This window comes from Lactuca sativa, chromosome 1, assembly GCF_002870075.4.
Source record: "Lactuca sativa cultivar Salinas chromosome 1, Lsat_Salinas_v11, whole genome shotgun sequence".
Classification (NCBI taxonomy): domain Eukaryota; kingdom Viridiplantae; phylum Streptophyta; class Magnoliopsida; order Asterales; family Asteraceae; genus Lactuca; species Lactuca sativa.
In genome coordinates this window covers 105,017,473-105,032,935 of record NC_056623.2, presented here as the reverse complement: position 1 = coordinate 105,032,935, position 15,463 = coordinate 105,017,473, and the positions used below count along the sequence as shown (strand labels likewise).

Below are 15,463 nucleotides of genomic sequence, written 5' to 3'. Positions count from 1 at the left end.
GTGACTCGGTGAGTTGGAAGGGACTCAGAGGAATCGGGTCCCCGTAGAGACTCGGCGAGTCCACGCCAGACCCGGCGAGTTGAGTTGACCGTTGACCATTGACCAGAGTTGACCGGTGTTGACTTGATAGGGTTAGTCAACCTTAGTTAGGAAAGTGTTAATTAGAGATGTATTGTGTTACAGGAGGACTATAGCTCGGGAGATCGAGCACTAGTGATTTCAGGGATTTACGAGTTATCGAGATACGCGAGGTGAGTCTTCTCACTATACTTTACCTTGAGTAGGTAACTAGAGTTATGTGATACAGTGCTTGTATGCTATTTATGTGTTATGTGTTGCACTGCATTATTCTATGTGATTTATGATGTGCATGTTTACAGAGTTAGAACCTGAGGGTTCACAGAGTTTGGGTGCACGGACCCACAAAGTTATAGCCTCGAGTGGCTAATATGTGCTATGTGTGGTATTTTGGGGAACTCACTAAGTGTTGTGCTTACAGTGTTTGGTGTTATTGTTTCAGGTACTAGTGAGGATCGCGGGAAGGCGTCGGCCTGATCAGTACACACACGGGATTTTTATGTTATGAGATCTTGGGATTTTTATATGTTATGGATTTGAGTTTCAAACGCTGATGTTTTTATGAATACAAAATGAATTATGTTTTTATAAAATGCAAAAAAATTGTTTTGGAATTTACGGTGTTACATAACATATCATGGTCCAAATCCAAAATAGCCCAAAGTCCAAAAAGGCCCAAGAGGCCTAAAGCCCACTATGGCCAAAAAGGTATAAGATCCACTAATGGCCCAATATCCTAGACCCGAAAAGCTCCCTGGTGAGTACGATAAGCATACCACCAGTACACCCTGCATACTCAATTACTACACAAAGATCGGGATCCCAGGCGCGTACGCTTAGTGTACGCCTTCGTACGCTCTAGTTGGCCAAAATGTCCATTAATCACTTAATGCTTTAAACCTAATGACCAAAACACAGATCTAACTCAAATGAAATGTCTTAAACAATACAGTCGTCAACTTGATGCCTTGGCATGGCTCAAGGAGACCTAAAACCTTGATTCAATATTCTACTCCCATTAAATGATCACTAACTCATGCATGGTTGATCTACAACCATCAAGATGCAAAATTTATGGACCAAGGACCTCTGAAACATCAAAGGAAACATCTCTTAACTTCTGGAGTAACATTTACTCACAAGAATTCATCCATTGGACCAAAATATGCTAAAATCTTCACCCATTCTAGATCTAGAAATAGAATAAGCAAGGCTAAGACTTTATACCTCCAATAAGATAGAAATAGTGAATAAACCATGGATCTACAAGCTCACACTTCTTCAATGCTCCTCTACAAGTCTTATTCTTCTTCAATATGCCCCACATACACACCAAAACACATACAAGGATGAATCTCATGAGAAATGGGTTAGGGTTTCGAGATATAGCTCAAAAATGCAATGGAGGCTAATAAGGAAAAAGCTTTAGGGTTATAAGGTGTTTAAATACAGTGAAATACATTAAAATTAGGGGTTTCCTCTCGCTGACGTACGCCCAACATACAAATGGGTAAGCCCGGCGTACTAGAGGTATAACCTCGTGTCATGCATCCTTCGAAGTACACCACGCGTACCTTATGTAAGCCCAACGTACTAGGTCTTAAGTCAAAAATAAAAGAGAAATAAGTAGCTAAGATTTTACTTGACATATCTATAATATATGTGAGAATGTTCTGCTTTGGTCGCGATCCTCATCGATTCATTGATTTAGATTTATTAATTTTTTGGAATTTGTTAGTGTTTATTGTTTCCGATGGAACCCTTTAATGCGACGGTGAAGGGATTGGATGCAACCTTACGCTTCTACGCCTGATATGCTCTCTACTTCACAAAGTTTTTTTTTGTTGTTCTGTGAAGGTGGTTCAGGTATGGATTAAGGTAGCTACTATGATAATTGGTGAGGTTATGGTTGTCTAATCACCGTGCTTAAGTACCATTGTTACAGGTCTATTTATTTCTCATTTCTCTAAAATATTTACAATTTCTAGATTTAATAGATCATTATGCTTCAAGATTTTATCTAGTTCTCTCCTTCTGGTAAACATAATTTCTGGTTAAACAATCAACGTATTTTTATATCACTAGTAATGCTTTATCCGGGTCAAGTATAGGTCGGTGGATCTTGAGCAAGGTATGTATATCTATTGAACTGAACTAATATCATTGAATTTTTTTTGTTGGGTTATGAGCATATCTACATCCCTATGTGATCATGCAACCCTAATTGTTTTGAATCTAAGTTTTTCTTTATTGAACAAGCAAATATGAACACCAAAGCAATAACCCTAGATCTAGTATATACAATTTCGAAATTTACACACACACACACACACACACATATATATATATATATATATATATATATATATATATTAGGGTAAGAAGACTACCTCACTTGCTATATTGTAATAACAAAAAAATCCTTGCTTCGTCTTGACTTCTAAAAGCCTAGTGCCCCAAGTGTTGCACCTCTAATGGAGTCACAAACACCCAATGCAAAGAATGACTTGGAGAGAGGTGGAAAATCGGCCAGGGTTACAATCAAGAGTGCGTTAGCCGAAAATCCCATAACAGGAGGTCTTTATATAGTTGTGTGAGCTGTTAGGGTTTCTAGAGGAAACCCTAATTCCTGATTAAGGCTTAAGTAGCCCATGAACCTCCTCTTTAGAGCCCTTGGACGAAATCTTATGGTCTTACCTATAATTTTCGTCCACTGCACTCTATGAAGTCCATCAACCCAACTTTGCAACAATCAATGATTTGCAAAACAGCCCCTCCATTATTAATCAGTTCCTTTAATCCCAAAATTAATATCAAATTAGTTTCTGATTATTTACTAATTAATAATATGATTTCTAAATAATATATTAATCTTATAATATATTAATAAAATCATTCTGAGTACCAATTTATTATTCATATAATAAATCCTACTCTCTCTCTCCACTAGTCATCCTATCAAGTTGCATGAGTGAAGAAAACCCAAAAGAACCATGCTACATGTCAAATCAAGTACATATCAATTATAGTTATGGGCTTAGACACCTAAGTCAACATTTTTAATTTATGATAAAAGTCTGATAGATAACTTATAACTAAAATCAAGTTCGATTTAAGAATCTATCAGATTTTGGGAGTTCTTTGTCATATGGGTACATGTAGTAAATGTCTGGATTTGATGTTATGGTCAAGCATCTCATTCACTACTAAAAGAAAGGTATGTTGATTTACAAGCCTCGCCACTTGGAAACACCATAAATTATCATTCTTAAAAGGGCTACAACTTATGAGGTTTGTTGATCCTTTAATCTCCAATCTTCCTTTTAACATATTAGATTTGGATCATGAGGAAGGTCTCATCATTTTGTTACTATTAAAGCGTGTTTATAACATTACGGTCCTAACTGATGTTAACACATGGAGATTTACACTCTTTGAAGGTATATATTTGGCTTGAACTCACACAAATGTCTACCTAAATTTCTATTCCATGTAAAGACTTGGAAAGGTAAAATGGTTTTCTTCTTTCTAACTTTATGTGTGATATGGATAGAGTACCTATGATGAGTGTGGTCATTGCTCCAATGTATGATGTTGGTTATATACAGATTGTGGAGCCCGTGTTCGATGAAAATGACAAAAAAGGTTATGAGATTGTTCAAAAGATTGTTGAAGGTTAGTCATAAAAATAGGTTTATATTCATGAAAAAGAAGAAGATAAAGTGTTTGTTGAAATGCCTTTTCTTGAATGCTTATGTTTTTATTGGCAGTTGGTCAGGTGGAGAAGCTGAAAGTGGAACGATGTAAGCTGTATCTAAGGAAACACGGCTTGAGATTAACAAGCAAGAAAGATATCCTCATTGTTCGTATCAAGGAGCACATTAGGTATACTTGATCTTTCGAAAACCCAATTAAATGCTCTTGTGATTTTTATTTGATAGTAATCTTGATGACATTGGATTCTATTTGTCTTAGTATTATGAAAGGTAAAGAAGAACATAAATACCCTGCTTCCACTTTTGTAACAAATGTAAAGGTAAATCTTACTTTATATAACAAAATTTGTAGACAGAACCCTTTATACTTTACATTAATAACCTATTTGTTTTTTTTTTTGTTTTTTTTTTATTTTTTGTGTGTGTAATTAGGCAACATACTATCATTTTAAATGTTTCTTTTTATGCTATTTGAAACATTTTTTTATGAGAGGACAATGTACTTTTTTTGATTTTTAACATCAAAAGTATCACAAGGCAATATACTTAGACTTTTTTTGGTTTTTCATCTCCTGATGATACAAAAAAACACTTTTAAATATTCTAACTAATCCTGACCATTAAATTCTGTGCCAATGATGCGAGGACCTTCATCTAGTTATCATTAAATCACCAAAGAATGTGCGAGTTCAATATATCTCGATGAAACTCAAGACACGGTTTATTGACGATTCTGAATCTGATTTTACACTATTACAGAGGACGATTTTAAGCTTGTTTGCTCTTATATTTACTATTTTATATTATTGCAGAAGATGGATTGAAGGTATTCCATTAAGTCGCGTCCTTCTTCTGGCCCCACTCGTGTAACCGGAGGTGGAGCTCCGCAGCAGCGATTAGAAAGTACACCGCTTGTAACGGCGTCAGTATCTCCACCACAGACTTCAAAGTCTCCATTCTCAGACCATCTGCCATGCGTAACATCTCTACCAATTTATCATTCTTTCGCTCCAGCTCCGATTCCACTTTTTCATCACTATCCTTCCTCCCATCGTCTTCGTTATTTCTTATCATCTCTGATTCCATGTTTGATAGATCCACCATGGGGGTATCTGCCGCTGACTCCTGAACACTTGCCATTTTCTCAGATATGACTCTTTCTTCACGGATGATTTTCTTCTGTAATTCATCGATTCCTTTCATCTGATTCGAATTCAAGTCTCCTAAATCCATGCAGTTTAATTCAGGAACTAGTTCTGCGAGTCTGGCCTCAAGCTGGATCCCTGACTTGGAGTACAGCAGGTGGACTGCCGTCGTCGGCCGCCATCCACCGATCCACAGAAAGGAATCCTCGAGCGTTGTTAACCATGGTGCCATAAACATCGAAAGCACGTCTTCTTTTGCGCCGTTTGATTTGGCTTTGTAGTACTCCACGTAGTGTCCTATAGTTTTATCTATCAGCGAGAATGAACCTGAGTCGTCTTCGATATGATGATGATTATCATCATGATGGAGGTTGGCGGCGGAGACGAGCTGTTCAAGGTTGGTATTTAGCTCCCGGAGCCAACAGTCAAAAAACTTGTGGAAGGGCTGGCGGTGGGTGGTTTCTTCGGATGTGGTCATGAGATATTGAGAGTGTAGTTTGCCTTTAGTTAGTTGTGACATGACGATATATGTAGAGGTTTAGACTTCACCTTGTGTTTATTTGTTGTTTTAGTCCCTTCGACTTTCGTATTTGATGTTAACTAGATAACTAGATTGCATGTTTTTAGGTTGCTGCTGAGAACATGTGTTTGTTTGAAAAACACAATTCATATATAAAAAGCTATAAAAAACTAATTAAAAAAAAAAAAAACATTTAGTTAAAAGGAAAAATTCTTCGAACACATTCATACATAGGAATATGTAAATAAAATAATTGTGTATAAACAGATTCTATTAAATATTCGAAATATTTTTCAACTTTGAAACTAATTTCGGTTGCAATCGTTATAAACCATTAAGTTGCACGGAAAATATTCGTAAGTTATTTCAATAATACAAAGAAGAATTTGTAAAAGTTAAGAGGTAATATAAAAGTTCCAAACAACGAATAAAATGATAGATTTGAGGTGGATTATGAAATAAAAAGAGAAAAATTTAGATTACATTTAAAAACGAATTCAAAATGGAAAAAATTATGAAACTTGAAACTTGAGGGATAAAATGAAATTCTAATCAGGAAATAAAAAGAAATATATTTAGGAGTGATTAATTATGGAATAGACATAAAAGATCAGGGACTAAAAAGATAAGATTACATTTGTTAAAAGGGACTAAGGGAGAAGCACTCTACTTTGGTAATTATAGATACAACAAATTTCAAGAATGATTATCTACATCATGCCAAACCACTTTTTCCTTTGTTGGCTGGTTTGATGCTATGGATTAATCGGCTACTATTTTTACCCGGTGGGATGGTCATCGGCTGATTTGATTTTCAACGATTGCCGCTTCAATTTTTTAATCCCACCGACTCTCCCTTATTCTTCATCAGCACCCATTGAAATTGGCATTGATTGATGTCAATGCTTGTCATCAGCTTCTTCGACAGAGATTCACCGTCCGCCACCTGACGGTTACCTTCCGCCTGTCAACGCCCTTACGTTGGTCTTCACAACCTTCGTTTTGCTGAAAATCGACTCGATGAGTCGACTGGTCTTCGACGTCGTGTATACTCGACTATCTAAAATCGACCGGCAGTCATATCCTTTCTCTAAAATTGAACGAAGACACCCTGGTAAGTGGTGATTTATCTTTTTCCTACCCTAATTCGTCATACTTTGTCCTCTATTATGTCCTAATTCCTCATCTGTGATGTTGTTGACTTGCTGTGTAATTTTATGAGAAAATAATGAATTTTTTTATGTGGAAAATAATTAAGTTTTTTAAAACGTTATTTCATATTAATATACAAGAATCTGATTTTCTGAAACAAGTTTTTTTGAGTTATTCATGGTGTTAGATTAATGTGTCTAAGTGAATAACTAAATTGATATATTCTTGTAATTAGAAACAAAGTTCTTTTTGGGTTGCCCTTATAACTAGAGCTTGATTAGAATGACATTTATAGAGAGAGGATAATTTATTAGATTATTATATGATTAATCAACTAATTAAACATTACAAGAAAATAATTTGTTAATATATTATATGATTAATATATTAGTTGGAAATAGACAGTTGGTTTATTAATTTATTATGTGATTAATAATTTAATATGAGATCAATTATTAAAATAATTGATTTGTTAATTTATATGGTTAATAAATTAATATGATATCAATTAAAATTGATTAATTATTAATCAAAATTAATTTGAAATTAATTTATGATTAATTGGAATTAATTAAAGGTGCAATGGGTGAATTGTAATTATTCAACAGTTGAGCAAAAGAGACAATTCTAGAAGCATCATCTCATGGACGGTTATGGGAGCCTTTCTAGGTTTCCAGAAGCCTCTTAAATGATAATAAAGAAAAGATTTGAAATGAAATTAAATCTATTACTTAATTATTCAAATCTTGTTTTGTCCATAAGTTACAAATACTATAAATAGGACCTCTTGGGTATCATTTTTCGTGGTTCTCTCTTCCAAGAGTGTTATGAATGAAAATTTACACTCTCCTCCTCTCTCCACAAGTGTCTTCTAATACTAATGTTTGAGTGTGAACCATTAAAGGCATCCAAGCGTTTTGTGCTTGCTTTCCAAGGAACTTTTAGAGGACTTGATTTGATTATTTGCCATAATAATAAAAAAGGTATTTAAATCCTAACCTTATGTTAATTTCCATTTTCATAGCTTCTCTCTAGGGTTTCTTGATGTTCATTGTTTATTGTTATCAATAGAGAAAACATAGATCTTTTCTAGGTTGCATGTGAACTTAATGGTTGAAGTGTTTTCTGCTTATATGTAATTTTTATAACCTAAAAAACCCATCAGTGGTGTTAGAGCCTTTATATTATGTTGATTGTGCATAATTGTGAATTAATCAAATATAGGGTTAATCGAAAATAAACCCTTAAGGCTTAAATTTTCGACTTGGCTAGGGTTTTCTAAAACCCTAGCTCCACCCCCTATTTTCAAATCTTGATAGGTATCCCAAGGCTTTCTAGTTTCCTTAATTATTATTTTAATAGAATTTAAAATTTGAATAATTAAAATCTGATAACCCTACGCCTTTTTCGAATCTTAGAAGTGTTGGGTTTTTATTCAAAAATTAGTTTCAACAACATAAGATTTAGCAACGGAAGGCTTTAATAAATTTTGAATAACATAAACAAGTTTATAACCTACCAATAATCTTCTTGCAAACTTTGGAAAGAAAATAAGCACTAATAAGGAAGAAGTGTTTAACAACCTTTGTAGACTTTCAATCCTCAAGGGGATGCTTGGAAGTTGATAGAGAATGTGGAACCTTTGAGAAACCGACAAGTTGTCAACTTGATTTAAGATGCTAGTCTTGTAAGAAAACTCTTAACTCTTAAGCTTCAAGGTCATAACCAAAGTATTTAACTTCAATAGCGTATAAAATCAATTAATATCTTCAAGCAGATGAACAAAATGGAGAGAGTATGCATACTCTCTCCAACTCACAGTTTTGTGTCCAAAAGAAGAGCAAGAACGAAAGTCTCACGAAGCTAGTATTTATAGCATGAAGAAAAAGTCCATAAGTCCTTAACCATTTAGCACTTTAGAAAAACATGTCTCCCATGCTTGTAAGACTAGCCATGCTTTCATTTCTTTTTCTTAAACAATCATGAAAGCCATGCTTTTATTTAAATAATCAAAAGGCATGTCTTTTTTTTTTTTTAATAATTTAATCCCATACTACTAAAGTATGTTCCTTAGATTAAAATAAGCTACAAACCATACCTCTCTTTCGTCTTCCTCAATTTCGAAATCAAGAAGTCAAAAGATGACAAAAACTTTATACTTTAGAAACCAAGTTTATAAAATCTAAACTTTAACTTTTTGGTAAAAAGACAAAAGAATTTATCTAGTCCAAAATGTTGTGCATGATTTATTAATTCATACCATATGAATTATGTGATGTTACTTGCTAATGAAAATTATTATTTCGTAAATAATTTCCAATTTAATTATAAGAGTTTATTGAATATTTATTAAAATCAATTTCTAATAAATAATCAATTATATCAAGTTGTTGTCAGTGTGACCCATTAGTATCATATGTTAGTTAGCAATATCACTTTAATATGATTCTTGAGCATACTAGATCTTTCAATCTCCTACTTGTGCAAGATTCATATTAGGCTGATATAGACAGTGGTGAACGTCTAGCGACATTTCACTGCTCCCATCAACATACGACTTTGTGCCATTTTATCAACGCCAAATTCCTAAAAATCTCCAAGCTATAATTCATGTATAAGGTAAGTTTGTTAGTTATCCCTTTTGTCATAGACATCATGTTGAACATGAGATACGGATCACAACCAATCTCATATGGTGTTCAACTTTTGGTAAGATGCCTTAGATGTCTAACTCTCAACATATAAGAGGAACAAATCTCATCTTAACTACATAAGCCTCTTGTATAGTTCATATCATACCTGAAAATGGCTTTTATAACTATCCGATTAAGGACCTTCGTTTGACCATATCTAAGCATAATACTCCCTACACTTAAGTCTATGTATCTCAGGTGTTAAGGATACAAAGATATTACCTTTTAATCAAGTATCATTCATGATAGCGATCTGTGAGATGATCTTGATGCGAGTCAGTTCAATACCAGTTCTCTGATAAGTACTTATGAAATTTGGTTACAACCCATTTCCTACCTTCATCCAGTGAAAGTCAACCAATCCAATTCATATTAGTCTTACATCAAAATTGCTCTCATAATTATAACCGACTATGAACTTTTAGAATAATAAGATTATTCATGGATTAAACATGTTAATATTGAACACAAGAAGTATTGATGTTATGATCATATCCTAGTATATTAAAACATTATATCATAGTTGTTGTTACAATGTTCCGATATCCAAATACTAAATCAAAATCCAAATCTCATTTCAAGAATAATATAGTCTTATAGCTAAAGTGTGACATTTCATATTTAGCTCAAAAAAAAGACTTTATTAATGGGTTCGACTAAACTCAATTTGTGTAATTTTTGCGAATACTATCGTATCAATAGTTGACTTTACTCTAGGTATAGTTAAATAACTTGGAGTATATGATTGGTGTTCTTTCATGATATAGAGTACCTTAGCTCGATTAAGTTTACTCTATAAGTCACAAAGATTTCTATGTGATCCTTGAATAGCAGAGATCATCATAGCTTTTCAATGAACTCATTCATCCAATCATATTATATTTCAACTTCTAAATAGTGTGTTCTTTTTTTTTTTTGTAATATATTGTGTCATTTTATTTTGATTGGACCCTATTCCAACTAAACTTACTCTTTATCACAAAAAGATTTCCGATTAAATCGTCCAATCTATGCCTCAGAACTCTCTTGCTTAGGTATCATTTATCACAAAAGATTTCTGATTAAATCGTCCAATCTGAAAACTTGTGTAATCTGCCTATAACTTGGTTATAGAAATCGTGAAGACCGCAAGTGTTTTTCAAAAAGGATTGCATAGATTTGAGGTTTGTAAAAGGGTCTTTTATATGTCTTAAAATTATAGTTTTAAAAACACATGATATAATGGTTATTATATGCATATAATAAACCATGGTACCAATTTTCAAAAGAAAATCACTTTTAAAGGTTCTACATAAAAAACTAGTTTTTATATAATTTAACGCGATTCAATTTTAATAACTGGTATTAATTTTGAGTGCATTTGAACATTTTATATCTTTAATAAAACTTCATTTTATTACTTATATATATGGATTTTGTATAAGTTATAAAAAACACCATTTTAAAACTTATATTTGATTATTTCAAAATTTGACGTTAGTAACGTTTTTATAAAACCAGATTTTATTTTAAACCAATAACTTGTTACATCTTATGTCCATATTATAAATTTTGAAAACCAAACTACATGTGATGTTTATTTTTTCCAAAATTATTTTAGCATGTGAAAAACTAATTTATCAACCACACATAATAATTGCATAAAATAAACAACATAACATGCATAAAATTATTTGTGCATAAAGATAGCCAACTAATGATATTTTTTGTAAGCCAACACAAAAATGCCAAGTCTATTCCTAAAGAGAAATTTTAAGGGACCAAAAATCTTCTTGTAATGTTGTTGTAGAAGCACCCATTTAATAAAATACTCATTTCCTGCAAAAGATTGGAAAAGCATCTTGAAAGCAATATTTCAGCAATTATCGCGGAAAGTCCAACAACCCTTGAGAAACAACATTAGTGAAATTTCTCAGAAACTGTCACTAACTTTCAGCATGTTTCTTAATCACGAAAATTGATCTTTGGTCTAGAAGAATGGCTCCAACTTCATTTCTTTTTACATTTTTGTACATATAAATTAAATCTAAAAACACATCTATTACTAACAAAAATAAACCAAGAAAACTAATCTATTTAATTTATTACATACCATATGAATAATTAAATTATTACAACCATTTTTATAAACAATCAACACAACAAACACAATGGTCATTGGCTACTTTATGCACATTATACATATCAACATACACATCAAATAACCTTTGTTTTTTTAAGACAACTTTAAATGACAAATGATGCATGAAAAATTTTGTCACATAAAATAATAATTATAAAGTTATCATAGAAAAAATATGTATGAACTTGTTTTTATACAAAATCAAGTTATACATATTCTCCAAAAACTAAGATTTCCAAAAATCTAACCAAACTTGCAAGGTGCCCTGATACCAATCGTTGGGTTTTGATTCAAAAATTAGTTTTTACATCATTAGATTTACCAGCAAATGACATTAATAAATTTTGAATAACATAAACAAGTTTATAACCCACCAAGGATCTTCTTGCAAAGTTTGGAAAAAAAACAAGCACCAAAGAAGATGAAGTGTTTAACAACCTTTGTAGACATTGAATCCTCAATGGGGGGGGGGGGGGGGGGCTTGGAAGTTGATGAAAAATGTGGAACCTTTAAGACAAAAACAAGTTCTCAAATTGATTTAAGATGCTAGTCTTGTAAGGAAACTCTTAACTCTTAAGCTTCATGTTCATAACCAAAGTATGAACTTCAAGAGAGTATAAAAGCAAGTAATATCTTCAAGAGGATGAAAAAAATGGAGAGAGAGTATGCATACTCTCTCCAACTCACGGTTTTTTGTGTCCAAAAGAAGAGCAAGAATGAAAATCTCATGAAGCTAGTATTTATAGCATGAAGAAAAAGTCCATAAGTCTAACTATTTAGCACTTTTGAAAAACATGTCTCTCATGCTAGTAAGATTAGCCATGCTTTCATTTCTTTTTATTAAACAATCATGAAAGTCATGCTTTTATTTAAATAATCAAAATGCATGTCTTCAATTTGTAATACTTTAATCCCATACTTCTAAAGTATGCTCCCTAGATTAGAATAAGCTACAAACCATACCTCTCTTTCTTCTTCCACAATTTCGAAATTAAGAAGTCAAAAGAAGACAAAAACTTTATATTTTATTAACCACATTTATAAAATATAAACTTTAACTTTTTAATAATAGTCAAAAGAATTTATCTAGTCCAAAATGGCGTGCATGACTTATTAATTCATACCATATGAATTATGTAATGTTACTTGCTAATGAAAATTATTATTTCTTAGAAAACAATAATTTCCAAATTAATTATAAGAGTTTATTGAATATTTATTAAAATCAATTTCTAATAAATAATCAATTATATCAAGTTGTTGTTAGTGTGATCCATTAGTATCATATGTTAATTAGCAATATCACTTTACTATGATTCTTGAGCATACTAGATTTTTCAAGAAGGTAATGTGATTAGGATTAAAGTCTAATTATGTAATTAATTGTTTAATTGGTAAATAATTATATAACTCATATGATTTAAATTTATTTAATTGATTAACTAAGATAAAAGATTAAATCATTATTTAGTTTAAAATAAATTAATTATTAATTGTTTAATTCAAAAATTAATTTTAAACCCTATTATTTTGAAAAGTTTAAAATACACCTTATATTATATATGATTAAATGTTTAATATGTTATATGTATAAGACAAGTCAGTCAAATCAATAGGAGGCCTCATTCACGAAGCCATACTCTAAGGGAGTATAAGGAAATGACCCATAAAATGACCGTCATTAGGTATTCACTCTCTCCCACCACTCCCTTGTATGGTCGAGGGTCGTTAGCCGAACGGATTTGATAGGACATAACCTCTTAAAAGTATAATGCTATTAAAGTACTAAAACCTTTTATATAAATCCCAACTCTAGTTACTTTAGGACAAAATGTGAAGGGTATCCTAATTCATGAAAAAGCACATCACTTTTTATATGTCGTGAATGGAGCGTGTGTGGTTAACCGACACATTAATTATGAACTATAAAGTTGAATAATGGACAAATCAATAATTATCATTATTGATGGAGCGTGTGTAGATCATCAGCATATCAATTTGAGATGATAAATCGAAACATCCCAAAAATACAGTCCAAAATTTTCGTTTTAGTTATAATAAAACCATACTAATCTAGATCATCTCATAAAAGAATAAGTGATAATATCTCATAACATCATATCAAAACACTGTATCAGATTCACATGTCCAAATATCAGAGTAAATCATCCCAGGCTAAACGTTGTGGCGTGTGCAATGCAGTCATCCCGAGCTCTTCCTCATACTATCGGAAGTACGTAAAACCGACACTGAAAACTCTAAGCACGAAGCTTAGTGAGTCTCCCAAAACTACCACCTACCATACACATAATGACATAATAACATACATTGGGCCTTGCCTGCTAATTCGGGCCCTGCCCGACATCGGACCGTAGTCCAGCATCGGGTCCCGCTCGACATCGGACCGAAGTCTGGCGTTGCTCCCCTACCGGCATCGGACCGAAGTCTGGTATACATATAACATATCAACAAAGCATATAACATAAGCACATAACATAACCATGTAAACATTCCTCGGGCTTGGCACCCGTTGGATGAGCCCTGGCAACTATGGATTTAGTGTATGTTGTATAAACCCTAACGACGATGGACTTCGTGCCTATTCCTTAGGAAGAATCCTTAGGAATGAGTGATAGATGATTCTTAGGGTAAATCCTTAAGAAATAAAGAAGATAACGGGGATGGGTAATTGGATTAACTGTTTGATGATAAAACATAATAACTATATTATTGTGGGTTGAAAACCCTATGTACTCACCAACTTTCCCAACCCGACCTACTCAGTTTATTTGTATCACAGGTGTTGATACAAATCTACTTTACACTGAGAGATTTAAAGGAGATGTATATCACTAGTGTAAATAAATGTAAGGTCTGTTTATGCTTATGTTTCAGTATTGACGATGACATCCTAAAGTTTTAATATAAACAAAATACATTTGTTCGGAAATGCTTTGATAATATATTTATCATGTTTTTCTAGGAACAAATTCCACAACACTTTTCTTTGAAAGGATACTCTGATTTTTAAAATAAAGCATAAGCAAATCGGTCTTTTCTGGCTGTGAACTTGGGGATGTCACATATGAGCTCAAGATACTCAAGTCCCTCTTCACAAGATTCTACTTCCTTATTTCAAGCTTCTAAGCTCCAAAACAAGCTTCACAAGCTAAAGACACACAAGAATGAGAAAAGGAGGCTATCTAGGGTTTCTGAGGTTGAGAGGCCGGTAAGGAGGCCAGGGCTTGAGTCATAATGTTGTTTATATAGGGCCCAAACCCTATAAATAAGGGTTTGCATTCAGTGCGGGAACGCAACGCGTTCCTCAGGGGAACGCCCTACATTCGGGCTCCGCCTCCAAAATCCAAAGTTGCCACAAATGGTCCCTTGTTCCTCCAAATTCCATAATAACAAGGTCCAAAAGCAGTAATTCAATATATAAGGGACCAAAATGTAAATAATACCTGGACTAGGTGTTACAATTCTCCCCCACTTGAATCAGACTTCGTCCTCGAAGTCTGATGTGTCTGGAAATAACTCCGGGTAATGCTCCCCCATCTCGTCATTGGGCTCCCAAGTCCATTCTGAGCCCTTGCGATGCTGCCACTATACCTTCACCAGCTTTACTCTGTTGTTCCTCAGCTCCTTCATCTTCCTGCCAAGAATGACTATTGGTCTCTCGATGTAGTTCAGGCTGTCGTCCATTTGTATATCCTCTAAAGGCACAACTACAGAGTCATCCACTAAGCACTTCTGCAACTGGGAGACATGAAAAGTGTTGTGTATCTGGATGAGCTCTGCTGGAAGATCCAAACGGTAAGCAACCCGGCCCACCCGAGCTAAAACCCTGAACGGACCGATGTACCTGGGGCCCAACTTGCCCCTTTTCCTAAACCTGATGACACCTTTCTAAGGTGACACCTTTCAGGAGGACCATGTCGCCCACCTGAAACTCCAAGTCTGAACGACTCTTGTCGGCATAGTTTTTCGGCCGACTCTGAGCAGTCTGGAGCCTACTTCGGACCTGTTGGATCCTA

General features: G+C 33.6%; 1 protein-coding gene across 1 annotated transcript; it reads right to left on the bottom strand.

The window, feature by feature from the left end:
• Positions 1-4,628: 4,628 nt before the first annotated feature.
• On the bottom strand, positions 4,629-5,627 carry LOC111909818 (protein DOG1-like 3). The gene has a single exon (XM_023905592.3). The coding sequence runs from the start codon at positions 5,457-5,459 to the stop codon at positions 4,629-4,631; it is 831 nt and encodes a 276-aa protein (XP_023761360.1). The 5' UTR covers positions 5,460-5,627.
• Positions 5,628-15,463: the final 9,836 nt, after the last annotated feature.